Source organism: Eptatretus burgeri, chromosome 2 (assembly GCF_056783735.1).
Source record: "Eptatretus burgeri isolate ZD-2024b chromosome 2, Ebu_testis_v1, whole genome shotgun sequence".
Classification (NCBI taxonomy): Eukaryota; Metazoa; Chordata; class Myxini; order Myxiniformes; family Myxinidae; genus Eptatretus; species Eptatretus burgeri.
In genome coordinates, this window is record NC_140962.1 from 10,351,514 (window position 1) to 10,377,464 (window position 25,951).

At 48.4% G+C, this 25,951-nt stretch overlaps 1 protein-coding gene across 1 annotated transcript in view; it reads right to left on the reverse strand.

The window, feature by feature from the left end:
- LOC147031409 (uncharacterized) overlaps positions 1-25,951 on the reverse strand; it is a 239,858-nt gene that overhangs the window by 94,221 nt on the left and 119,686 nt on the right. Inside the window, 1 exon segment of the mRNA XM_085862636.1 lies at positions 18,784-18,930. Within this exon segment, the coding sequence (XP_085718762.1) occupies positions 18,784-18,930 (147 nt within the window).

Here is a 25,951-nt window from a genome sequence, read left to right on the forward strand (position 1 = left end):
GTCCCGTCCAAGGAGGGACGAGGAACATGTGCAGCTGCATGACGTCACGGGCAGGTGCAAAGTGCGCGAGCTCTGAGTTGCCGCGCAGGTGCTGCGCATGTAAAGAGAAAAAAGAGAAAAAAACAGCAAGCCTCACTTTCGGGTGTACAGGATTCCTGGGCAAGGGGTGAAAGACCCCCTTAACCCTGGGCACAGGATGGAAACTAGTTAGGGGGAAGGGTTAGCTTAGCTAGACCGACTCCATGGGGCAGGGGTAAGTCCTCATGGAGTCCGTGGAATGGATTAGTTAGAGGGATTGTAGCCAGATTTAGATTGGGAAATAAAATGAGATGATTTTGAGACAGTGACAGACTTGTGAATGTGTAGAGGGGACGTAGCTTAGCTACGTAGTGTTAAAAGGAACGTGCTGTAGTTTAAGGGACGACGTGGGAGCACGAGTTAGTTAGGGGAGGTAGTTAGAAGGATGGCAGAGTTCAGCAGTGTGTGTTGAAAAGTTGGTGAGTTGTGAGGCAAGTGCTTGGTGAGTGAGTGAGGCCAGCGGGTCTGTGTGTATGGAGCGAATGGGGAATGCATGGTGCGATGAGTGATTGGGGGGAGGAGTGACTCCCGCCCAAGGGACCCCGGGGTCAGAGTAAAGTGAGTTAGCTGGGTTAGTCAAATTTACAAAAATGGAGGTCGTTTTGCTGTTGGTGGGAATGTAGGCTCGAAACCCGTTTGGAGGGGTGCAGGAGCCCTGTTGACGGGCTTGGGAGCGTGGCTGCGAAAGGTGAGTATCGCTGAGTGGGTACCCCGGGCACCAGGCTAGTCGGCCGTGGTAGGCCAAGGGCCCATGGGGGGCCGGGATAGCGTAGTGGGCACGGGTGCGTCTGCTTGGTGCGGAGGCCCGGGGCGCCATTGGCCGCGTGGGCAGTGTTGTGGGCACGGGTGACCCTCGGAAAGGGGCCCGGGAGGCCAGCCTGCCACGTGTGCGTTTCAGGGGAGGTGCCATGGGGGGCACTCCCCGGTGTTAGGGAGCTGGTAGGCTCGGAGGCAGTGTAGTGCCCGGGGGTGCCATAGCGGGAGAATCGGCAGAGGGTCGTGCCTGCCAAAGGGAGCCACGTGTCCCAGCCAGGAGACCGTGTGAGGGCACGGAGAGAAAATTGGGGGGCGAGGCCCGAAATTGTAAGGACACCAACATAGGCGACGGGAATCTGGGTTGTTAGAACCAATAGTTTAAGCGAGAGGCGCTTGTTGAAAGCCCCGGGGTAGTTTAACAGTTAAATGGTTAGGGTAGATTAGGAAGTGTACCCCTCCGCACCATCCATCCCCTCGCTGTCGTTGTGGGCCGCTGGACCCACTTTGGTTATAGATCGCCGAACTCTGGGGAGGCCATCCTGAGGCTTTAATTGGGCCTCGGCACAGGACGTTAGCTCTCCCTTATTCCCCTCCGGGAAGGGAACGTAGGGGTTGGGAGTAGGCTAGGTGACAGGATAGGTTAGCCGAACAAGGACGATAAAGGGGGTTAGGGGACGATTTATAGTGGGGAAGTAAAAATAAAAACAAAAAAAAAAATAAGTTGGGGCTAAATTGGTTTTTCACAAATTAAGGGAGTGGGTATGTACAGTGACAGGCAAAGGCGATAGGTTGGGAGGGAGACAGGTAGGTAGGTCCGAGCCCGCCTTCCAAGTGGCCAGCACCACCGCACTCCCTCCACCAACCTCCACTGAACGGCAAAGGCTGGTCAACTTCATCGGCTGGCCGTGTTTTGCTTCAAGGCGGAGGCCGGCCAACTTCATCGGCAGCTGTGTGCTGCAAGGCCTGTGCCGGCCAGTTCATCGGCTGGCCGTGTTTTGCTTCAAGGCGGAGGCCGGCCAACTTCATCGGCAGCTGTGTGCTGCAAGGGCTGTGCCGGCCAGTTCATCCGCTGGCTGTTTTTCTTCGAGGCCTGTGCCGGCCAGTTCGTCTGCCGGCTGTGTTTGCCTGCAGCGGCCTTCTTCTGCGGGCTGTGTTTGCCTGCTGCCTTTGCCATGCCATGCCCACTGCCCACGTTCACCAGCCCCGTTCAATTTTTGCTTTGCCCCCCCCCCTGTTCATTTCCATGTGCGCCAGGATCCGCAAAGCAACAGTTTGCAAGCTGCAAGAACTGCCCCGTTGGCAGCTACAACACGGGCCTGCAGTGGCGGCCCGTGCACCGTGTTTGCGTCCATCCATTCATCCATCCATTCGTTGTGTTCATTGCGTGTGCCACTTGAGCTGGCACGGAGACTGCGTTGTGCAGCCCAAGCACCGTTGTGGTTCACTGAGTTCAGTTCAAAAGGGAAGGCCTTGGACTGCGTGTGAGCAGCCAGCCACGTTCCCTGTCACCTGCATTGTTTGAGCCAGAGACTGCATGCGGGCAGCCTGGCTCCCTGCTAACTGCTTTCTTTTTGCAGAGTTCAATGATCCTGGGCCATGGTTTAGTGTAAAATTTGTAAGTTAAGGTTAAGATGTACTGTAAATATGAGTGCGCCCCCGGCATGTCTGTCTAGCGCCGGCAATTTTATTTAAGTCGTCCGTGTGAGTGAGTTTGTTTAGGTCGTTACGCAGCCCTCAGGTTATTTATTTTGGGGACACGAATACCATGAATGTCGCACTCAGGGATCCGTAGGTAAAATGTACTAGGGGAAAACTACACATGATGGCACACGAAAATTTGACGACTCGGGACGAGTCTGTAAAAAGGGAAGGGGGTAGTGTTGTGGTTACCAGATTCGCAAACCACCATTCAGGTCCCTTAGGTGAGGTATCTCGGTAAGTGCATGTGTAGTTAGGCCCAAACCCGTTGTCTAGTGGGAATACATGTCATTTATACGTGCTGCGACTCTTTAGGATAGCCGTTTTTCTTTTACTATCTTTATTTTGGACCAACCGCCATGATCACAACCACAACATCAACCACCGACCACAACCACCGCTTCACCACAACCGCCACGACCTTCACGTCACACCTCGCAACCGTAGCATCGCCACCGTTCTTGCCCCGCTGTGGGTACCGGTGTTGGACTCATGCAGAACGCGCGTCGAACAGCGTGTACAAAATCACGGATTTTGTGCTTCAAAAACGGATCAAAAACGACACACGCCCACTTTTTGCCGTCCAATCGGTGAGCGAGGGGCGAATTGGCCCCGCCCCCAGGGCGATCGATATATGCAAATTTGTGGATCAAAAAGCCTTCACGCCCACTTTTTCTCGGGCCAATGGGGAGCGAGGTGAAAGGTCAAAGGGAGGGGGTCAAAGGCGAAGTTACGGGGGGATAAAAGGACGGTGTTCGTCAGTCAGAGAAAGGAGAACGAGAACGAGAAGGAGTCGGAACGGAGGGGACGAGTGTGGAAGTCTGGAGCCCGAAGCCTGCAGTGGCTGGAGAAGCTGAAGAGAGTCGGACGAGGGGGTGCTCGCGTCGGTGCCGGGAGCTGCACGCCCGAGGGAGGCCGGCAGCGCGACCTGGCCGAGGTGGAGACGCACACCAGGGATAATAAAGATCCTCTATACCCCGAGCATCAGCAACCCCCTCCTGTTTCCCCCCGCGCTGAGATAGTGCGACCAAGGGGGCCCCTTTTCCCACCCCCTGCCTGACACTGTCCGCGAGGCCCGCGGGTTGCGGGGCCATCGCCGCTCCGCGTCTCAGCACCAGACGGGTAGGCCCGACCCGGTCTCGGCCTCAGGCCCCCCTCATTCTTGAGGTATTTCTTTTCCTTGGTTTTGGGTATGTGTTGTCGGCGCCGTCTGTGAAGTAGAATTGTATAAGTGTTGCCGTGTGCTCGGTAGTCGGTATTAGCTCTGCACTGTGTTTTCACTTTTATATTTGCTTTTTGTGTAAATGGAATTGTGTTTTCTTTTTTTTGTGTGCTTTTGGTGGAATTGTATTTGTGTGCTTCCCGTGTGCCGCGAATAAATGTGCTTTATTGTTGAACTGTTCTCCCGCTTCGCTTCGTCTTTTCCTCCATTGAACCCTCATCTTGCTTCACGTAAAGGGTTGGTAGTGGGCTGAGTACGCCCGATAATTAATCGAACCGTCGAGGTCGACGATAACACCGCTCGGTTATTCTGATAGTACGGAACGGGTCGCTTAAGTGGCCCGTGTCCGAAGTCGACCTGCGACGAGGTGCGATCGCCCGGTCTACCCTCCGCGTGGGTACTTAGGTAGGTCGAATTTGGCGAGCAACCCTATCCCACGCGGGGGCTGATTGGCTCGATCGCGGTGAGACCGAAAGGTCCACCCGTGACTGGTTCCCGGCGTTAGTCCGAGAGGGTCACGACTGGATTGTCCGTCCGGTGGGCGACGTGCCGCGATTCGAGTTACGTGGCCGTCAGCACGCCGGCGGGCGCGAAATCCGCAACAATATATATATATATATATATATATATATATATATATATATATATATATATATATATATATATATATATATATATATATATATATATATATATATATATATATATATATATATATATATATACACAGGGTGTCCCAAAAAAATGTACTCACATTTTGGCTCCTCATAACTCATTGAATTTTTCATTTATTTTCAGATCAAATTGACCCTAATAATGGCATAATATAAGTACGACTCGGTGTTGAAGAAAGAAAATTTATCATAAAGTGCTACTGAAAGCACGAAAACATCATGGAAGTGCAAAGACAATTTAGAAGAGATTTTCACAAAGATTCACCAACGCGACGCACCATTGCTCGCATCGGAGATAAGTTTGAAACAGATGGAACTGTGCATGACATCCATAAGGAGCGTTCAGGAAGACCACGGTCATCAACCACCCCCGCAAAGGAAAATCAATTGCTGGAAACCCGGATGGTCACTTGAACCTTCAGTTGTCACTTCATAGCACAGCTGTTGAACAGCCGTTTTGACTGTCAGTGATTAGCCAAGGGGTACGGGATGATTTTAATGAGATGCACGTGATGTCTTGATCTTCTTCTTCTTTCGGCTGCTCCCGTTCGGGGTCACCACAGCGGATCATCCGTATTATCCGCATAGTGATTTGGCACATGTTTTACGCCGGATGCCCTTCCTGACGCAACCCTGGTCGCCTCTTACGACACAGGGATATGGTACACCTATTTTAACCGGGGTATACACCGGGCCCAGTGCACTGGTACTCATTTCGCCGACCTCGGAAGGATGACAGGCTGAGTCAACCCCCCTGGTGTATTAATTCAGTGGCCCAACAGGGCTTGAACTCGGGATCGTTTGGATCCCAAGCCGCTGCCCTAACCACTGCGCCAACACCAGGCTTTTATCAGGACTGTCCATCATGCACGTGATGTCTTGATATTGGCTTTAAAAAGGCCAGTGCAAAATGGGCATTTCAATCAACATGCCACGATTGTCAAGGGATCAACGACAGCATGCCTTGGGCATGCTGCAAGGCAGACTGAGCTACCGTGAGGTGGCACGTCGCCTTGGCTGTTCACACCAGACGATAGCGGCCTTGGTGGACAGAGACACCCTCCACAACTCTGCAGATGACAGACCTCGATCAGGGAGGCCAAGAGTCACCACTGCAATGCAGAACAAGTAGATGGTCCGAAGTCACCTGCGGGATCGATTCCGTCCAGCTTCCCGCACTGCGGCAGAAACTCCGGGGCGTGCAAACCCACGGATCTCCAATGATACTGCACGAAGACGACTGCATGACTATGGTCTGACTGCCAGAAGACCATACAGAGGCCCCGTAATGACGGCTGCCCATCGCCGCAACCGACAGAGATGGTGCCAGCAGCATCAGCGGTGGACCTTGGCGCAGTGGAACGAGGTCGCTTTCAGCGATGAGTCAAGGTTATGTGTGGACAGTCCTGATAGGCGTGAGCGTGTCTGGAGAAGAACTGGCGAGCGACATGCCGATTGTTGCGTGCGTCAAGCCAACAGGTGGGGTGGCCCAAGTGTGATGGTGTGGGCCACCATATCAGGCCGGTACAGGACGCCACAGGTGGTTGTGGATGGGAATCTTAACGCCCAGCGGTATGTGGATAACATCCTGCGACCTCATCTGCTGCCATTCCTGAAAGACCACCCAGAACTGAGAACCTTTCAGCATGACAACGCTCGTCCCCATGCTGCTCGCTTTACCACTGCATTTTCTCCAAGGCGAGAACATCAACATCATGCAGTGGCCTGCGCTCTCCCCTGACCTGAATCCTATAGAGCACCTGACCTGTGGAATGAGCTTGGGAGATGCGTAGTTGGCAGGGCCAGGCACAGGCAGAGCTGCTTCAGAGATTGAGGACAGAATCCAGCAGCAATCCATCCAAAGACTGGTAGGCAGTATGCGCCAACGATGCACTGCATGTATCCAAAACAATGGTGGCCACAAATGCTATTGAAAGGGGACTGACATTGCACACTGTGCTGTTCTGTACTGTCGAGCAAACTGATGAGATGGTGTATCTTGGTCAAAAATTTGACATGTCATCAATAAAATGCCAATGTTTCAATTAGCAATGGTTGGTTTGTTTTATTTTCAACTGTTACAATTTTATTACATTTCAAACACGTGGTAGGTTTCTTTTGCGTTTCAGTATATAGACATATATGTATGTATATATATATATATATATATATATATATATATATATATATATATATATATATATATATATATATATACATACATACATATATACACAAATATAAATACATATATGTAGATATACATACAGATATATGAATATATATATATATATATATATATATATATATATATATATATATATATATATATATATACATATACACATATATATATATATATATATATATATATATATATATATATATATATATATATATACATATATATATATATATATATATATATATATATATATATATATATATATATATATATATATATATATATATATATATATACACATACATATATATATATATATATATATATATATATATATATATATATATATATACACATACATACATATACATATATATATATATATATATACATATATATATATATACTGTATATATATATATATATATATACATACACACACAAATATAAATACATATATATTGTTACGAATTTGGGAATTCGATTGCACACAACATACAGGTTCCTTTAGTCAGCCATGTCGATAAGTAATTGTTCCCCAGATAGCTCACCTTCCATTGTTTAAATGTTCAGAAATCGATTAGATGCGCTGCGGATCAATTTAATAGTTAAGGAACGAAACAATGGAGACGTCCTTCCCCCCTCTTCTGCGAAGAGGAAGAAGAATCCTGCCATCCCGTGACTCATGATGTCAACAAGTCCCTCCCACCCGTGGCTGAGCGGGGGATGGATCACGAGGGCATGAGTCATGAGTCACGCCCGGAGCGGGGGAAGGGCGGGAGAAGGATAAGAGGAGATCTTTTCTTTTGTTCGTGGGCAGAGTTGGAGAAGGGAGTTGAGGGGAGTCGTTCAGCAGACCTTCAGGTCCTGTTTGGCTTGGGTTAGGGTTTAGGCCTTTGGAAGCTTTTTGCTTCGGCTGGCTCAGTGAGCTTCGGCTGAGGCCTGGCTTGGGAGGAGGCTTTTTGGAGGCTTTTTGCTTTGATGGTTCCATGAGCTTCGGCTTCTGCTTGGCTCGGGAGAGCTTTTTGCTTCCAGCTGCTTTGCTTGGAAGGAAGTTAAGCTGGTCGCTCGGCTCGAGCTGCGAGTGGTGGCTTCTTCTTCTTGGTTCGTGGAGCTCATTGTTCTCCATTTGGTTCCCGGCTTGGTGCGACTCATCGACCTCTTCTTGGAGGTGGTTCCTCGGGGAAGCGACGCATCGACGGGAAGGAAGGTGCCTCGTCTCACCAGCACGTGTTGAGAAGCGCGGGAGGATTCGCGGGAGCTCAGGAAGGATCGCAGCTCACGGCAATTGGATCCTGCTCGCTCTCGCTGGAACCCGGGTCCGAACAACTTGAAGACCACACGAGGTGGAGAAGTTTGAGATAGGCTCTGGGTTTCAGCTCACCTGTCCTCCGAGCTGGAGCTCGTTATTAAAGGCCTCTGCCACCATTTCTAGGGTGTGTGTGTGTGTGTGTGTGCGTACGTGTGTCCGTGGGCCCGTCTAATAAGTAGGAACTGCTGTTAAGTGCAAGTGACTGTACATAATAAGTAGACGGTTGTAGTTCTTTTGTCGTGCTTTTGTTGCTTGTATAATTGCATACGTGTTTTGCCTTGTTTAATTGCATACGTGCTTTATTATAATAAATGTCCTTGTGTGAATGTAAACCTGTTCATTGCGTCCATTCCCTCATTGAACTGCCCCATCTTGCACTCGGAATATAGTTGGTTTTTAAATAGCCGGTAAAGTGATCGGGTCCAACGGGACTGCGCGATAATACCCTGCTCGGTTATCCCAAAAGGAAGCGAGCTGCTTAAGCCGCTCGTTTCCAAGCATTCCCGTTGAGATATAAATGGCAATTTGATCCGGAACGTCGGGAATCTACAACACTGGTGTCGAGGAGCGGGAAAGCAAACTCTCCCGCCTCCAACAAAATTAACGGAACCGGATCAAGGGTGTGCCAGGCGACCCTCCGGTTCCATTAAAAAAAACGGGCGTTTAAATTATTTCCGTGAAGCAAGATGGCAGTTCAAGGCGAACGGGAGCAGGGGGTAATGAATTTAGAAATGTTAGAAATCATGGCTCAGGGCGAAATGACCGTGCAGAACATGCCCATTATGCAGGTTGAACACCCCCCACAAACAAATGCAGAGTCCGCAATGGGAGCAGCGGCAGGGGCCGCGGTGTATGACACCCCCCTCCCCCCCCCTCTGTCAAAATCTTTCCCCAGCCCCCAGCGAAACCGAGACCGATAATGGCGGATCAGCCCTGCTTGAACCATCGGTCGTCGCACAGATGGTGGAAATGATCGCGCAACTAATGAAAAACATTATGGATACGAATATGCAACAAATGAACAGCAAGATGGATACAAATGCGTGCAAAATAGATGGCATGAATAAAAAGATGGATGGGAATATGCAACAACTGCGGGGTGAAATGCGGCACGTGGGGCGAGGCCTGCAGGCGGGCATAATGGCGATTGCGTGCGACAAGATACGGGCAGTGGAGCACAAAATGGCGGCGCCACGTGCTGGAGCGAGCGAGCTGAGGGGGAGTGTGGACTGTGTCAGTCCCACGCTGGAGGACAAAATAATACGGGAGACGTGTTGGACGAGACTCGTAACAGCAGAGAGAGTGACGGTGACGGAGAGCAAAAAATTAAAAGGGGAGACCGAAACGTGTAAGATGAGACACGAGGTGACGACAGCAGAAATAATAGTGGAGAGGAAGGAAACAAACAAGGTGAGAAAAACGCAAATAGTCACGGAAACAGGGACACGGGAGATAAAGGATGAATTGGACGGGGTGGAAGAAACTAAAAACGAACACACACACAGAGGTAGCGAGGGACCATGAGGGTGAGCTGGTGGAATGTGTTGGGACCCGATGCAAGCAGCAGGATGGTCTCCTTCAGGAACGAGGGGAGGGACTGTGCCACCTTGAGGCGGATCGGGATGAGGAGAGTCCGGTCGAGCCTTGCGAGGTAGAGGGGGCGAGTGCTGCGAACGGGTGCACGTGGAGCTTGGGGGTTATGGAAACCCCGGGACCCCTTGTGGTGGTGCTAATTCCCAGCGTGGTTGTTCCGGTGTGTGTGGTGCCGAATTGTGTGTTTGCGAGTGTGCCGAAATGCGTGCTTCCCAGCACGCATGGTGTGTATGAAGCACGGTGTGTGGATGAAGCAGCATGTGTGGATGAAGCACCGCGTGTGGATGAAACGCCGCGTGTGGATGAAGCGCCGCGTGTGGATGAAGCGCCGCGTGTGGATGAAGCGCCGCGTGTGGATGAAGCGCCGCGTGTGGATGAAGCGCCGCGTGTGGATGAAGCGCCGCGTGTGGATGAGGCGCCGCGTGTGGATGAGGCGCCACGTGTGGATGAGGCGCCGCGTGTGGATGAGGCGCCGCGTGTGGATGAGGCGCCGCGTGTGGATGAGGCGCCGCGTGGGGATGAAACGCCGCGTGGGGATGAAGCGCCGCGTGTGGATGAAGCGCCGCGTGTGGATGAAGCGCCGCGTGTGGATGAAGCGCCGCGTGTGGATGAAACGCCGCGTGTGGATGAAACTCCGCGTGTGGATGAAACGCCGCGTGTGGATGAAACGCCGCGTGTGGATGAAACGCCGCGTGTGGATGAAACGCCGCGTGTGGATGAAACGCCGCGTGTGGATGAAACGCCGCGTGTGGATGAAACGCCGCGTGTGGATGAAACGCCGCGTGTGGATGAAACGCCGCGTGTGGATGAAACGCCGCGTGTGGATGAAACGCCGCGTGTGGATGAAACGCCGCGTGTGGATGAAACACGGCGTGTGGATGAAGCACGGCGTGTGGATGAAGCACCGCGTGTGGATGAAGCACCGCGTGTGGATGAAACACCGCGTGTGTATGAAACACCGCGTGTGGATGAAGCACCGCGTGTGGATGAAGCACCGCGTGTGGATGAAGCACCGCGTGTGGATGAAACACCGCGTGTGGATGAAACACCACGTGTGTATGAAACACCGTGTGTGTATGAAACACCGTGTGTGTATGAAACACCGCGTGTGACAGGAACCGCGTGTGTGAGTAGTATGGTGTGTGCGAGTGAAAGGTGAGTGTGAGAGAGACCGCATGTGTGAGGTGGCGGTATGAGAGGGAGATGGCGGTTAGCATGCGGGAGACTGCAACTGCATGTCCTAGTGTAATGGTGAAGTGTGTGAGCGTCGTGGAACGCAGAAGTGTGCGCGTTGAATGGCGACGACTGCGACAGATGAGGAACAAAGGCCGAGTAGCGGCCGTAGCTGCATTGGGGACCGTGCCGGATTTGCACGGCAGCGCGCGCTGGGTCCGTGCCGTGCAACGCACAAGGCCGCCACATGCGCGCCTGTGGGAGTGAAGCCCGGTCCGTAAACGCACGCGGTGGATTAGCCGATCCCGCGGACGGACAGAAGGTAAGCTGGATAATGGATATGGACGGATTGGTTCTCCAGGCGGGCATGTGTGTGAAGCTCCGACGAGCAGAGCACATGTGTTCGCGTGGGGAACCCCTCGAAACATGAGGCTTGTTTTTGATGCTCAAGGTGACGTCGTGGCTGCAGGGTTTAAATCTGGCAGAAGGGAATCCCTACAGGATGTTACCGTCCAAGAAGGGACGAGGTGCGCGAAGCGCGAGCAGCTGACATGACGTCACGGGAAAGAGCGCAGGTTGCGAGTTGCCGCGCTGGTGCACGCATAAAGATAAAAAAAGAAGCAAGCCTCGCTTCGGGTGAACAGGATTCCCTGGGCAAGGGATGGAAGACCCCCCCCCCCTGTCCAGGGGGCACAGGAAGTACTAGTTAGGAGGATGGGTTAGTGATCGTTAGACCGGCTTCATGGGGACATGGGTTGTTCCTCATGGAGCCCGTGGAATGGATTAGTTTGAGGGATTTCAGTTTAGATTTCGGAAATGGGAATTTTTGGATTTTCGGAGACATGGACAGACTGGAAATGTGTAGTGGAGACATAGCTTCGCTACGAAGAGTAAATGGAACGTGCATTGATGTAAGGGATGACGAAGGAGCACGAGTTAGCAAGGGGATTTAATTTGGAAGGATGGCAGTATAGAGTGTTGGTGTTAGTTGCGAAATGGAAAGTGTGTGAGGAATGTGTGTGGGACAGCGGGCCCAAGTGTGTGAGTGGAGCGAATGTGGTATGCATGGTGCGATGACTGATTGGGGGGAGGAGTGATTCCCACCCAAGAGACCCTGGGGTCAGTTTAATGTTTAGTTCGTGGGTAGTTAATTTACTAAAAGGATGTCGTTTTGTTGTTGGTGTCGAGAGAAGGCACGAAACCCGTTTGGAGGGGTGCAGGAGTTCATGGACCGGCTGGGAGCATGGCTGTGGAAAGTTGAGTATTTGTTTCGTGAGCACCCTGGGTACCGGACTAGTCGGCCAGAGTCGGCCAAGGGCCCAAGAGGGGCCGGGATAGTGTAGTGGGTACGGGCGACCCGTCGGAAATGGGACCCGAAGCGCCAGAATGCCATGGGGGCAGTGTAGTGGGCACGGGCGACCCTCGGAAAGGGACCCGGGGCATCAACACGCCACGTGGGCATCGGAGGGGGGCAATGTCAGAGAGGGCAACCCCCCGCATTGTAGGGAGCAGCTTGGCTCGGAGGCAGCCTGCGGGCCTGGGGGTGCCATGGTTAGAGTTCGGCAGAAGGGGAGTTCCTGCCAGTTGAGCCACGCTGTCCAGCCAGGAAATTGTGCGAGGGCACGAATGAAAATTTGAGAGCAAGGCCCAAATTTATAATGGACACCAACACAGGCGACGGGAATCATGGTTTTTAGAACCGAGAGTTTAAAAGTGTGAGGCGTTTTTGGAAAGCCCCGGGGTAGTTTCAGGTTAATGAATGCTCGGATAGTTAGGAGACGTACCCCTTCGCACCATCCATCCCTTCGCTCTTTGTAGGCCGCTGGCCCACTTTAGGGTAGATCGCTAAACTCTGAGGAGGCCATTCTTAGGCTTTGTTGGGCCTCGAGACAGGACGCCAGTCTCTCCCTATTCCCCTCCAGAGAGGGAACGTAGGGGTTGGGAGTAGGCTAGGTTGACAGGATAGGTTCGCCAGACAATGACGATAAAGGGGGTTAGGGAGACAATTATAAAAGGGAAATAAAAATAAAGAGGGGCTAAATTTTGTTGTGTTTTGTGGCAAACTAAGGGAGTGGGTATGGACAGAGACAGGCAAAGGCAATACAGTGGGGGTGGGGGGGGAGACAGTAGGCTCGGTCCAAGCCCGCCTTCAGAGTGGCCGGCACCACCGCACTCCCTCCAGACCTGATGGAACCACACCAGAGGCCGGCCAGCTTCACCTGCCGGCCTGTTGTGCTGCAGCTGCCTGTTCTGCATGGACTTGCCTTGCCATGCTTCGTTTGCCTGCCTCTGCCATGACCCCATGCCTGCTAGCCCTTGTTTGCGTTTGCCCCTGTGTCCATCCATCACCATGTGCGCCAGGGACCATCCAGTTTTGCAAGGACTGCCCTGCAGGCAGCCCGTGCATCCATCATGCTCATTTGTGTTTTGCGACCATCTCCATCCACTCCCCTGCACCAATGACTTTGTAATGACTTTTACCTTTTCCCTTTCACAGATCACAGGTCCTGGGCCATGGTTAAGTAATGGAAAAGTTGAGTAAAAATTGAAAATACGTGGAACCTCACCTGCATGTTTGTTTTAGCGCCGGCAATTTTAGTTAAGTTGTCCGAATGAGTCTGAGAGTTTGTTTAGTTAGTTACGCAGCGCATTAGGTTATTTATTTTTGGGACACGTATAAAGAAATGTCGCACTCAGGGTTCCGAAGGTATAACGTACTAGGGGAAAACTTACACATGCTGGTCACAAGAAAATTTGACGACTCGGGACGAGTCTGTAAAAAGGGGAGGGTGTAGTGTTACGAATTTGGAAATTCGATTGCACACAACATACAGGTTCCTTTAGTCAGCTATGTCGATAAGTACTTGTTCCCCAGATAGCTCACCTTCCATTGTTTAAATGTTCAGAAATCGATTAGATGTGCTGCGGATCAATTTAATAGTTCAGGAACGAAACAATGGAGACGTCCTTCTCCCCTCTTCTGCGAAGAGGAAGAAGAATCCTGCTGTCCCGTGACTCATGATGTCAACAGCTCCCTCCCACCCGTGGCTGAGCGGGGGATGGATCACGAGGGCATGAGTCATGAGTCACGCCGGGAGCGGGGGAAGGGCGGGAGAAGGATAAGAGGAGATCTTTTCTTTTGTTCGTGGGCAGAGCTGGAGAAGGGAGTTGAGGGGAGTCGTTCAGCAGACCTTCGGGTCCTGTTTGGCTTGGGTTAGGGTTGAGACCTTCGGAAGCTTTTTGCTTCGGCTGGCTCAGTGAGCTTCGGCTGAGGCCTGGCTCGGGAGGAGGCTTTTTGGAGGCTTTTTGCTTTAATGGTTCCGTGAGCTTCGGCTTCTGCTTGGCTCGGGAGAGCTTTTTGTTTCGAGCTACTTTGCTTGGAAGGAAGTTAAGCCGGTCGCTCGGCTCGAGCTGCAAGTGGTGGCTTCTTCTTCTTCTTGGTTCGTGGAGCTCTTTGTTCTCCATTTTGGTTCCTGGCTTGGTGCGACTCATCGACCTCTTCGTGGAGGTGGATCTTCAGGGAAGCGACGCATCGATGGGAAGGATCGGCGCCTCGTCTCACCAGCACGTGTTGAGAAGTGCGGGAGGATTCGTGAGAGCTCGGGAAGGATCGCAGCTCACGGCGATTTGATCCAGCTTGCTCTCGCTGGAGCCCGGGTCCGAACAACTTGAAGACCAAACGAGGTGGAGAGGTTCGAGATAGGCTCTGGGTTTCAGCTCACCTGTCCTCCGAGTTGGAATTCGTTATTAAAGGCCTCTGCCACCATTTCTTGGGTGTGTGTGTGTGTGTGTGCGTACGTGTGTCCGTGGGCCCGTCTAACAAGTAGGAGCTGCTGTTAAGTGCAAGTGACTGTACATAATAAGTAGACGGTTGTAGTTCTTTTGTCGGGCTTTTGTTGCTTTATAATTGCATTGTGTTTTGCCTTGTTTAATTGCATACGTGCTTTTACTGCTTTATTATAATAAATGTCCTTGTGTGAATGTAAACCTGTTCGTTGCGTCCATTCCCTCATTGAACTGCCAGATCTTACACTCGGAATATAGTTGGTTTTTAAATAGCCGGTAAAGTGATCGGGTCCAACGGGATTGCGCGATAATACCCCACTCGGTTATCCCAAAAGGAAGCGAGGTGCTTAAGCTGCTCGTTTCCAAGCGGTCCCGTTGAGGTACACTCTCTCGGTAACCTACCCGCGCGAAGATTTGGCGATCGGACCCTGTAGCGCGGGTTGAGTGCGGAGAAGGTTGTGGTGTGGTTAAAAACACACCCGTGGCTGGTTTCCGGCGTTGATCCGGAAAGCCGCGACTGGATTGTCCGTTCGGTGGGCGAGGCGACCGCTATTGGTTAGACGCGGTCGTTTGCACGCCGACGGGTGGGAATTCTACAACAATATCTACATATACAACATATATATATATATATATATATAAACATATCAAGATGCTATCATAAACGGAACAAACCAAGCTCACCAGTCAAGTCAAAAGATACAAAGAGGAGAATGTGGATACGCAAATATATTGTTGCGAATTCGCGCCCGCCGGCGTGCGATCGGCCACATGACTCGAATCGCGGCACGTCGCCCACCGGACGGACAATTCTGTCGTGACCCTCTCGGACTAACGCCGGGAGCTAGTCACGGGTGGGCCTTTCGGCCTCACCACGATCGTGCCAATCGGCCACCCGCGTGGGATAGGGTTGTTCGCCAAACTCGACCTACCTAAGTACCCACGCGGATGGTAAACCGGGCGATCGCACCTCGCCGCAGGTCGACTCCGGACACGGGCCGCTTAAGCGGTCCGTTCCGTACTATCGGGATAACCGAGCGGTGTTATCGTCGGCCTCGACGGCCCCGATCAATTATCGAGCGTATTAAGCCCACGACGAACCCGTTACGTGAAGCAAGATGGAGATTCAACAAAGGGAAGGGCGCAACGAAACGGAGGAGTTCACAAGTTCACACAAGAACAAGTTCACACAAGCACTTTATTCACACAGACACAGAGCACACATATACAGCCAACAGAATCAGAAATGCACATATATCAATTTAAAACAACAACAACAATGCAGAGCTACGACCGAATACGCGAACACACGGCAACATTTAAAACAATACTACTTGACGGACGGCGCCACCCACAGACATTTACACCAAACCCCAAAAGAAAATGGAAGTGCGACTTCCCTGATCGCGTCGAGTCCTCCTTTTGCGACCTCAACTCCGAGCCCCTCCGGCGTGGTCCGTGAGCTCGTGCCGCGTGTCGCTCGTGTGGTCCGCTCGACGGTACGGACGGGGTTTTGGGGAAACGGGCGGGGTTTGTTCGGCGCTGTTTTCCGCGCTCGCGCACGAATCAAAGAAGCAAGGCAGGAACAACAAGCTCGCGACTCGAACCAGAAGACGACCATGAACCAGAAGACGACCATGAACCAGAAGATGACCATGAACCAGAAGACGACCATGAACCAGAAGACCAACATGAAGACCAACCCTCGACCAACCACCCGACCAACAACTCGACCAACAACCCGACCAACCACTCCTCAAGGTCCGTCCTGTCCGCCTCTTGTAGCGCGGGGCTCCGCCCTTTGCTCCACCCCGTTTTCGGCCCCACCTCCCTTCGAGCTTCTTGGAGAAGCCTCTCAAAGGGGGGCGTGACCTCTCGCTCCCCCTCCACCCCGCGCCGTGCGGGGGCCGGGGCCGTCAGTCTTGGCTCAGAGCCAGGGAATTATTCCCCCAAAATCAGACCCCTCCTTTACATGACCTTTGACCCCTGCTCGGATCGCACCTCCCCCACACCGAGCGCAGAGAATTTCGACGGGAGAAACAGACGGGAAAACCCCCGAGCATCGTTGTTGGTTTTTGTTTGTTCCCGGAGGTTGTTAACGCACAGGGCCTACTGAATGGCAAGTGGTGAAGATGTGGTAGCGTCGATGGTGGAGGTGGCGTGGTTGTAGTGTGGTTAGCGCTGTGGTGGGGATGGCGTAGTTGTTGAGATGCTGTTTGTTTGAAATAAAAGACAGAACAGAAAAAATGGCTAACTCAAAGCGTCGCAGCCCGGATGGATCACATAAATTCCCTCTATACAACGGGTTTGGGCTAACTACATATGTACTTACAGAGATATCTCACCTGAGGGCCCTTTATGGTGTAATGCAAATTTCCACAACCGTAACTATATATACCGTGGGATAAATAAAAGCTCAACCCCTTACCCACTCTCAGAGCCACAGAGCACACTTTTACAACACGATAAGAATGCATGTGTGACTTCCTTTTGTCTCCGATGTGCAGGGTTGATGCAGTCCTCACTGCAGCCCTCTTTAGAAACCAGATGCAAAATGAGAGCCAGTGACGAGCAGGGCTAGTGACGGGTAGCCCCGAAGATGAAGAAAGCCAGAGCATGATCAAGTGACCCAGCCGTGAGGAACGGAAGCGACGAGTCGGCCTTTAAACATTCCTCGTGGTCCTTTTCCTGATGAGGCCTCCTGATCTTCTTCCTTAAAATCAAGGGAGTGTTAACCTTCTCTCCTTTCTCACGACACAGGGTGATCCATGCTTGTGTCAACCCCTAACTCCAACTCCTGCAAAGAGAACCACAATAAATCTGTGCCTCACTACTGCCTCACAAGCTCCTCCGTGTTCCACTTGCTCAACCTCCTCCCACACGAGCCTCTCTCTGCTCATGGGTGGGGCTCTCTTCTTCCTCCTAGGCAGACTCTTCATCTGGGATGCCATCCACAAGGGCAACCTCAATAAAAAAAATTAATGTACATTCTTTTCTTCCAAAATCCATAGCCCACGACACCACCATGGCTGGCACACACTGGCCAGAGAAATCATAATCAGCCGATTACACACAGACACAAGTGTGTCTATGTTTGGGAAGTCCACACCGAGCCTTGCCCACAAACCAGATGTATTTACACATACATAATGTCTACCCAGTCGATAAATTACATACACTACCTCCTCGGCGACATGCATAACAAACGACTTACTTTGACAGGTCCCTGTTACATGGCAATCTAACCTACTCAAAATGCATGGAAATTACTTAATTTACCACAATCTAGCGATGGATCCCTCCTCCCCAACTTCAACGTAATACTAATAATTACATACATATATATATATATATATATATATATATATATATATATATATATGTATATATTTCGACATTCATATATATTTGAAGCCTGGAATTTATTGAAGTGATAATGCTAAAAGTATGCTTCAGGACATCATGGGGAAACATATGCCGGCTGCCTTTTCATTGCCTTCATTACCAAACTTCAAATCTCCTGGGAAGGCGGTAACGTCGTTTTATCTCGCCCAAATTGCGTTTGTACAAGTGTTGCCGTGATGCTTGTGGCCATAAATTTCAGAGGCCGTGCGCTCCTTTTTGACAGCTTAATTCCAAGCACATTCCCAGTAATTTAGATGCCTGTCCAGCTTCGATGGTGGTGCAGGTAAATACATTACAACATTATTCCACGTACGTAATGAAAAATATTAATTTGAAGCTTTATTTTTGTCCTTACATCTGCGGGCAATTTACACTGTGCCTGCAGGCTCTGGTACTCAGAGAAATCTTGGGGAGCTTAGATTGGTCAAGAGACTTGCACCACCTATGCCTCCAAACGGTGTTTCAATCAATCGATGGGACCACTGCACAGCCCTTGGACATGCTCCAGCAAAATAAAGCAAGAGTTGAATGAATATGTATTTGGGAGTGATGACTCCTCAACTCACAAGATATGCCTGGTGTTGGCTCAGTGGTTAGGGTGGCGGCTTGGGATCTGAGGGTCCTGAGTTCAAGCCCCGTCGGCTGCTGAATTAATACACCAGGGGGTTGACTCAGCCTGTCATCCTTCCGAGGTCGGCGAAATGAGTACCAGTTCCAGTGTGTGTACTGGTAGAGGTGCACTGCATCAGCGACACAGTCGCGCTTCAAGAAATGATAGCTACCCTGGCAGCGAAGCTGCCATACGACCACCACCAACTCACAAGATTCTTCGAAAACAAACAGTTAAAACCTCTTAAACCTGCTACTTCATGAAATTTGTTGTGAGGAGGGAAGGGCAAACCTCAAGGCTGTCCCAGTCTGTAGACAGGCTGTTCACGTGATGCTCAAGCATAGGTTGCAGCTCTGGACGATTTTTGATGACCTCCATGGCACCTGCAAAGAATCGTGTTTTCTCTGGTTCCCAAAGCCTCATCTCCATTTGAAAACTCTGTAATGCACATACATACATACATACATACATACATACATACATACATAACTCGCACATTACTCAAGCCTAACTTGATGACTTCACACCATATCCATTTCTTTGGACAACTGCAACAAGTGCATGGTGACAGACAAGATAAATCCTTTCTCTGGAGTGATCAAATGCATCATATCCACTGGATTAATGAGACCAGATGAATTATCCACCACAGCAAAACATTATGCTATTATATATTTTCCTCAAGTGGTGTTGCATTCAACAAAGAAAGCAGCTTATAATTGTGTTTACTATCACCACTAAAGCAAATGGAACAACATAAAAAGGCCAAAATGCTCCCCCCCTCAAAAAAGGGTTCTCATCAAGCTGGTGGGCTCTTAGCCCACCTCCCATAATTTGATTCAAGATGATGCAAATGTCAATTGAAACCGCTCCAGGATTCTTTTTTTATTGAATTATTTATCTGATGCTCTCATGTAATAAATAAAAAAAAGTTTAAATTTTGAAATTACATACTTTAGATGTACTGTAGTTATACCTCCCAGCACACAAGTGAAAGTCTCAATGGAATTTTTGGAATCGTTGAACATGGAGCTCCCGAGCAGTAAAATCGGTTTATCCCACTTTCAAAAACCTCCTCAGTGGTGGTGAACCCGAAATCTTTCTGTGTGCCGTCACAAAGGAAGTCAAACATAACCTGTGGTTTCATATCAATCAAAAGCGCCGAGGAAAGCACCAATGGCACAATCGATTTCAAGGTTGTCTGAAAACTCAATTAGCAAAAGATTAACAGCAAATATCTCGAAAGAAGCGAAGAGAGATAAGACGCTCCCCCACATCAAATCAAACTGAAGCCGGGGAATGCTGGAAAGCCATTCAAGCTTAAGAGAGCACAATCATTTGATACATCACAAGTCCAAAGAAAGGAGAATTATTCGAACTGATATCTCGAAAACAGAAACGTACAGGATTTTGGTGATATCAATGCAATTGAAAAACAAAAACAAATTGATTTACAGATGAATTTATCTTTTAGATTTCGGACAGTTTTATAATTCATTTATTTATTTATTATTTGTCCCACTGTGCAGATGTACATGGTCATTAAAGCGCTGGTAGTCGATTCCATATTAACATTCATTTTCCATTGCGGAGGCATGAGTTCAAAGTCATGATTCGACAGTGAATGTTATTGCAATTGTCAGCTTTATTCATACAAGCATTACACAAAAAATGGCTTTCATGTGTGTCCTGCTCCATCTCCCCCCTTCCATGCACTTAAGAGTCTTCATCATCAGTGTAAACACCATCAGTCCTTATCCCAGCCTTGTCACGTAACAGAAGCCTTTGCCTCCCTATCACTATGACTACCACAATCAGAGTGAAATTATCTTCTCATACGTCCACATGAAGGGTAGATACAAGACACTTCGGTTTTGGTGCTAAGTAAAGGCAACTGGTGATGATGATGGGTATAAAATGTGCAAACAGTTGCTTCGGAGTGAAGCGTTTTGTAAGGCCCTGGTGCCATGGCAATGTTCTAAATAGGGGGTATTTAAACTCAGGCGAGTCTGGGTAAAAAAAATAAAAATAAAAAAAACAGTGGGTGAGAAATCTGTGTGCAATTACACCTCCCCAGGGGAGGGAAAGCAGCAGCCTTGGCTAATGAAATTATCGAGGCTCGTACGTGTTCCTGGGCAGACCCGCTAATTGCGAGGGATACAGAGGCAAGTGACGGGCCGTAATCGCGAGAACGTCTCTCTCAGGAAAGATTTGCTTGCAAACTCCCAACGTGCTAACAGTGGCTTTGCCATGCTTTAATGTCCAACGTCCTGCTCGTCAAGACATGTGAAGAAATTTCAGAATATGGGACACAACCGCATTGCTACACCATGGCACCGGGTGTCCCAGGGAACAACTCCAGCACATAAACCTAAAGGACCAATGCACGATGCACACATAAATCTGGCTCAGGAATTTTGATTCCGAAATTGGTGAGAGAGAGGACTGTGATCCAATATCCCTCATGCATATTCACGTTGAAGGACACCGCAACAGTGCATAGTTTTCAATTCTCGCTCCTACAATTATTAATTTTTTTTTTTTACAATAAAAAACACATTTGGCAAATAAACCATCCCAATTTTGCTCCTCTAAATTATAATGTGGCCTTGAGTATCAACAATAAAGCAACTGAAATGTACTGCAAGTGGTCAAGCAAATTGCCCATTTTGAGACCCCAGAAACCTGGGCGAAGAAATATCAGGCATGGACAATATATAAATCACCAAATTGGAACAGCGATCAACTAATGAGGATATGTAGGTCAGAATGATTATACATCAGGCCAGAATGATTGGGCTGAAATATCCTGCGTAATCGAACGACTTCACAGAAGTTGGATATGAGTCAGGAAGCGAGAGAAGACAGGAGCAGAAGTGAGTGAAAAATTAATGAATAAAATGCATAATCAGTGGAAGAAGAGAATAAGATCAAGCCAAAAGTGAAAATATGAGTCACCTTATAAGCTACATATGGCGGGAATCCAGTCACCCAGGACACATTCAGGGAAACCTGCAAAAGAAGCCTTTCTTTGCTCTCAACTTGCCATCTCCAGAGTGGACATGACTACACCAAAAGGCAAATATCTTACACACTTGATAGTCATCACACAATGGTGACAGAAACAGTGCCACAAAAATTGGTCAATTTCTCGGCCTTCCTCAGATAAGCAAAGAAAACCGAGATTGTGTCTCAAAAATATCCCTCCCATGCCGTGCAAAGTCAAACGGCAAAGGACAACTTCCCAGTGGATCGATGGCACATCCGATACAAATTTGCTCAAAGCACGAAACAAACACTTGATGAAAGCTATCGCTGTAGTTCATACGTCACGAAGTGCAGAGGCAGGTGCTGGATGTCAATGAACACATTTTGCGTCTGTGGGAGAAAATCCATGGCTGTTTATTAGCTTCACCACATGGCATCAGCACGTAGTCTATACATTACAGCATCGACCACTGCACTGACGAGCAATTCCAAAGCGTAATTTAAGGGTTGGCCAAAGAGAGGTTTAAAATGGAGAAGAGAAAGAAAAGGTGGTGGCGGTGTGGGGCGGATCAGAAGTAGAAGGGAACGAAGTAAAATATATACAAAGTGTAAGTGAGAACAAGCAAAACAAACAAAGATTTCCATTGTGACGAAGGAAAGAACTTTCACACTACCCAGTTCACCATAGTTAACATGACATTGTTGGGTATAGTGTGAGGTTCCAGGTGTCATCAGAGGGAGCACCTACATACCTCATTCGTCTTTTGAACACCAACGGACTTGATGCACAGAAAAAAAGAAACAAAAACATGCGTACAACTCGAATTGCAAGCACACCTCATCGTCTGCTTGCGCACTTGCAAACGCACGTGAATGCTCGTGCATACCCAGGTGTACGTACCTGTGCTGAAAACGGCACACACTTGCCAACACATACATTCACATGTATCCACACACTTTCATACAGCCTGCTATAATTACGGGTGCAGAAAGGTTTATGTGACGCAGGACGATGCTAATGACGCCCGGCACAAATTAACAGCACATTAATGTGGTGCTGCCCAGGCGTGGATGAGCGATTGACTTTGTGATTCTTTTATACAAAGTTGAGATGTGTGGAAGCCCTTCCCGTTAACACGGTTTGGGCAAAATTGCTGACTTCTGCTACTCCGACTAACCCTGCATCTTCCCCTTTTGGTACACGCTCTGCCGGCGTACTTTCTACGGCACACTTTCTTTGATGTACGCATGCTACACTGAGAGTGTGTGCTCTCTGAAGAACGCTTGATTTTAGTTTGTTCACACAATGTACACTACTCTCACAAAACGAAAAGTTTCTGCATTCACTGCTGTCACGGAAAAACAAAACGTGGTTGCCACAGTTGTCCCCATCTGCAATCGCATGTCAACGCAAAAAAGACCACGATATCTAATGATAGCGTCCTTTACATATCGGTCTTAACTCGGGTGCGCAACGACCTTTGAGCCAACCACAAGTTCAGAATCATTTTGGAATTCGCAGTGGTGCTGGGGAAGATTTTATTTTACCGTCATTTTGCCAGCAACCGATTTAAATTCCAGTGTGAGCTTCCAGGCTAGGAGGCAATTTATAAGTGCTTAGTAATCTCAACATCTTTGTCATTTCTCATTTTGCCTGCAAGAAGCAAGGACAGTGACCATTTGGATCGAATCAGTCGAGCACAGCAAGGTCTTCGAGTTTGTTCATTTGGCTATGACTATCGAGAAGGTTGACTTTGTGTCCTTGCTTTTCCTTCTTTCATTTCAAAAGTTAGCTCCAGGTATGGGGGAGGGATGGCTGATGAATAATTGGAAAATTACTTTGTTTTAATGGATTCTTCATTTTCTGTTTTGGGTCATAAATCGATTAAACATTCGTGGGGAAGTGGGTTTCAGGAAGAGGGTGGGATAAAGTGGGGAAATTAAAATTGAGAAAATAAAAACTGGGAGAATGAAAGCAGAGCAGAGAGAAACGATGGGAATGGAGAGTAAAAGCATTGGTGTAAAAAGGGTGGGAAAAAAATTAAGGGGATGAGACAGGTGTAAGGGAAGGGGGATGTACACAGGAAATGGAAGATTGTGATTGGGTGTGGGGATGGTGATGTCAAAGATGTCGACCATTTTTATATACGTATTAAAGATATGGCCATTACTCAAACGTAAAGCTTTTCTTTATCATACATCACATTTTGTCAATGTGCCAGATTGTTCGTCTTCCCTTTATCTTCCCTCCTGCCTCTATTTTCCCTGTTTTTGCACATTTCTGTTTAAAAAGTTTACTTTCTCCTGTAACTCGGATTAATGAAGGAGATTGTGCATATATGACATGAAATAAATGGATAATATCAGAAAGACCACGAGTGTGCTTTTCTGTGAATAAGAACGTGTGTATAAAATAGGCAAAACAAGAGTATATGGGAATCAAGAAAGAAATCACATCACATGGCAAGTGTTCAAACTGCATCACCAAACAAGCCACACAATTTATTTGCTTGTATTTTGGCTCGATGATTTAGATTTTTCATTTTGTGGTGGAAATGGTTTGGAAAACCGTACGTGCATGCCATTTGCTTCTGCCATCGCACTTGGTCTGAATTTGCCTGTTTATCATTTTTATTCTTTACATATCATCAATATAAACAATTTCTTGCAGTGAATAAAAAAAAAAAGCGCAAGAGTGAGATAAGGAAATATTTGTGATAAAATAATCTGGTGTGAATACAAACATACAGCCCTCTAAATTTGCTCAATACATGTAACCCAATCATGTCTCTCACCCATAACTGCAGTGAATAACCAATCAGCTCTCACCTAATAAATTACCCCACATGGCTAGGATTTCCATAATTAACCCCCATGCTCTTCCAACCAAAGAAAGCTACATAAAGCGAACAAGAGAAGTGATATAAAGGAAGCCCTTTGCTCTTCCAAACCCTGCCCGGGTTCCTCTGTAGCTGCAGATATTCACAAGTGGCACAGACGTGAGAATCTCACGGCGACGCACTCCTTCAGTCACCATACCGGTTTCATCACTTGTTGGCAAGTAATCACTGATCAGCGACAGTACAGCAGAAACTCAGACCACTGAGGCTCCCAAGCATGTACCATGTGCAATGATTGCTTGTTCCCTCCAATTTATCGGTGAAAGACGTGATTGGGTCTTTATATTTATATGTTAACTGCTACTGTAACTGCTGCAATGCATGTTCTTAACATCCACAGAATTTGAATGCCGTTTTATTGTCATTTGGTGAAGTTTCTGTCTCTGTTCCTTTCGGCTGCGATTCAGCTATGCCTTCCACCCACTGATGATGCTCTCAAGCTCCTCTTGCCGGGACACACTGAACCAACTTGAGTGCTTTGCACCCTCTGGATTCCTTCCCTATTTATGCAAGCTTGCATCACCACTTTCACATGCCTTGAATGCTTTCAAGGCTCCTCTTTCTGAGCCAATGTGCCATTGTGCATGTTGCCGATGCCCTCGGGGTAATTGTACAACTCCAAAGGCTGATCATTCACCACTGTGACCTTGTAAGTTGTCATTATTTAACCGGTCATCTCCCCTCCAACATCCTTTCTCTAACTGGTTCTCACTCCTCATAACCCCCCCCCCCTTCCCCACGACACTCAGTAACCTTCCATCAGGTCTTATTTGGCTTGTTTTAATCCTTCTCCCCCAATTTGGTTATATTTATTACTCATTGTTTAAAAACTCCCCTATTGGCCAATCGTATATTTTTAGTATTGATTATATTTCGCATTGATTATACATTAATCCTTTTTAATTTAATTTTTTTTGTATAAGCATGCATCTAATAAATTATTTTTTTTTTTTAAATGACATGGTGTTACTCTCTTGCTATTTCATATACATTGTGAAATTACGCTTTCATTGAACCATTTGGGAGATTAAGAGAATGGTTTGATGATTGACCTGATCAGCTGTATGAACTCACTCTGTAAAGCGCTCCATCCCGGGGTGTTACAAACTGCAGCCTTGAGGTGCATGACAACTGGAGTCAGGGAGTGAGAATTTGAATACGTCGCGTTTGAGGTGATTTTTTACAATGCTGTTCACTGCATGACTGTTGATCATCAGGCGTATGAAGTTTCAAGCATGAGCCCTTCATCAGAGCAGGAGAAAGGTTCTCTACGTACTCTTGCTCCGATAAAGGGCGATAACTTTTAGCATTAGGCCTTCATCAGAGCCTTGCTTGCTCTCACTACCTGATTCCATGGAGGTAGATGGAGTTTCGCCATCAGAGTGCAAGAATGAGGGAGAAGTTGTAAGAGGGGTCCACGAAGGGTGTGGATCCTCAGGTTGAGATTCGTTTTTACATTCAACCTTGCCTAGATATTGGTAAAGTTAAAGACCTGTATGGATACAATGAATGCTTAAATTAAGGAAAAGTGGGCACAATGAATATTCTAATTAATACATGAAATTAAGGAA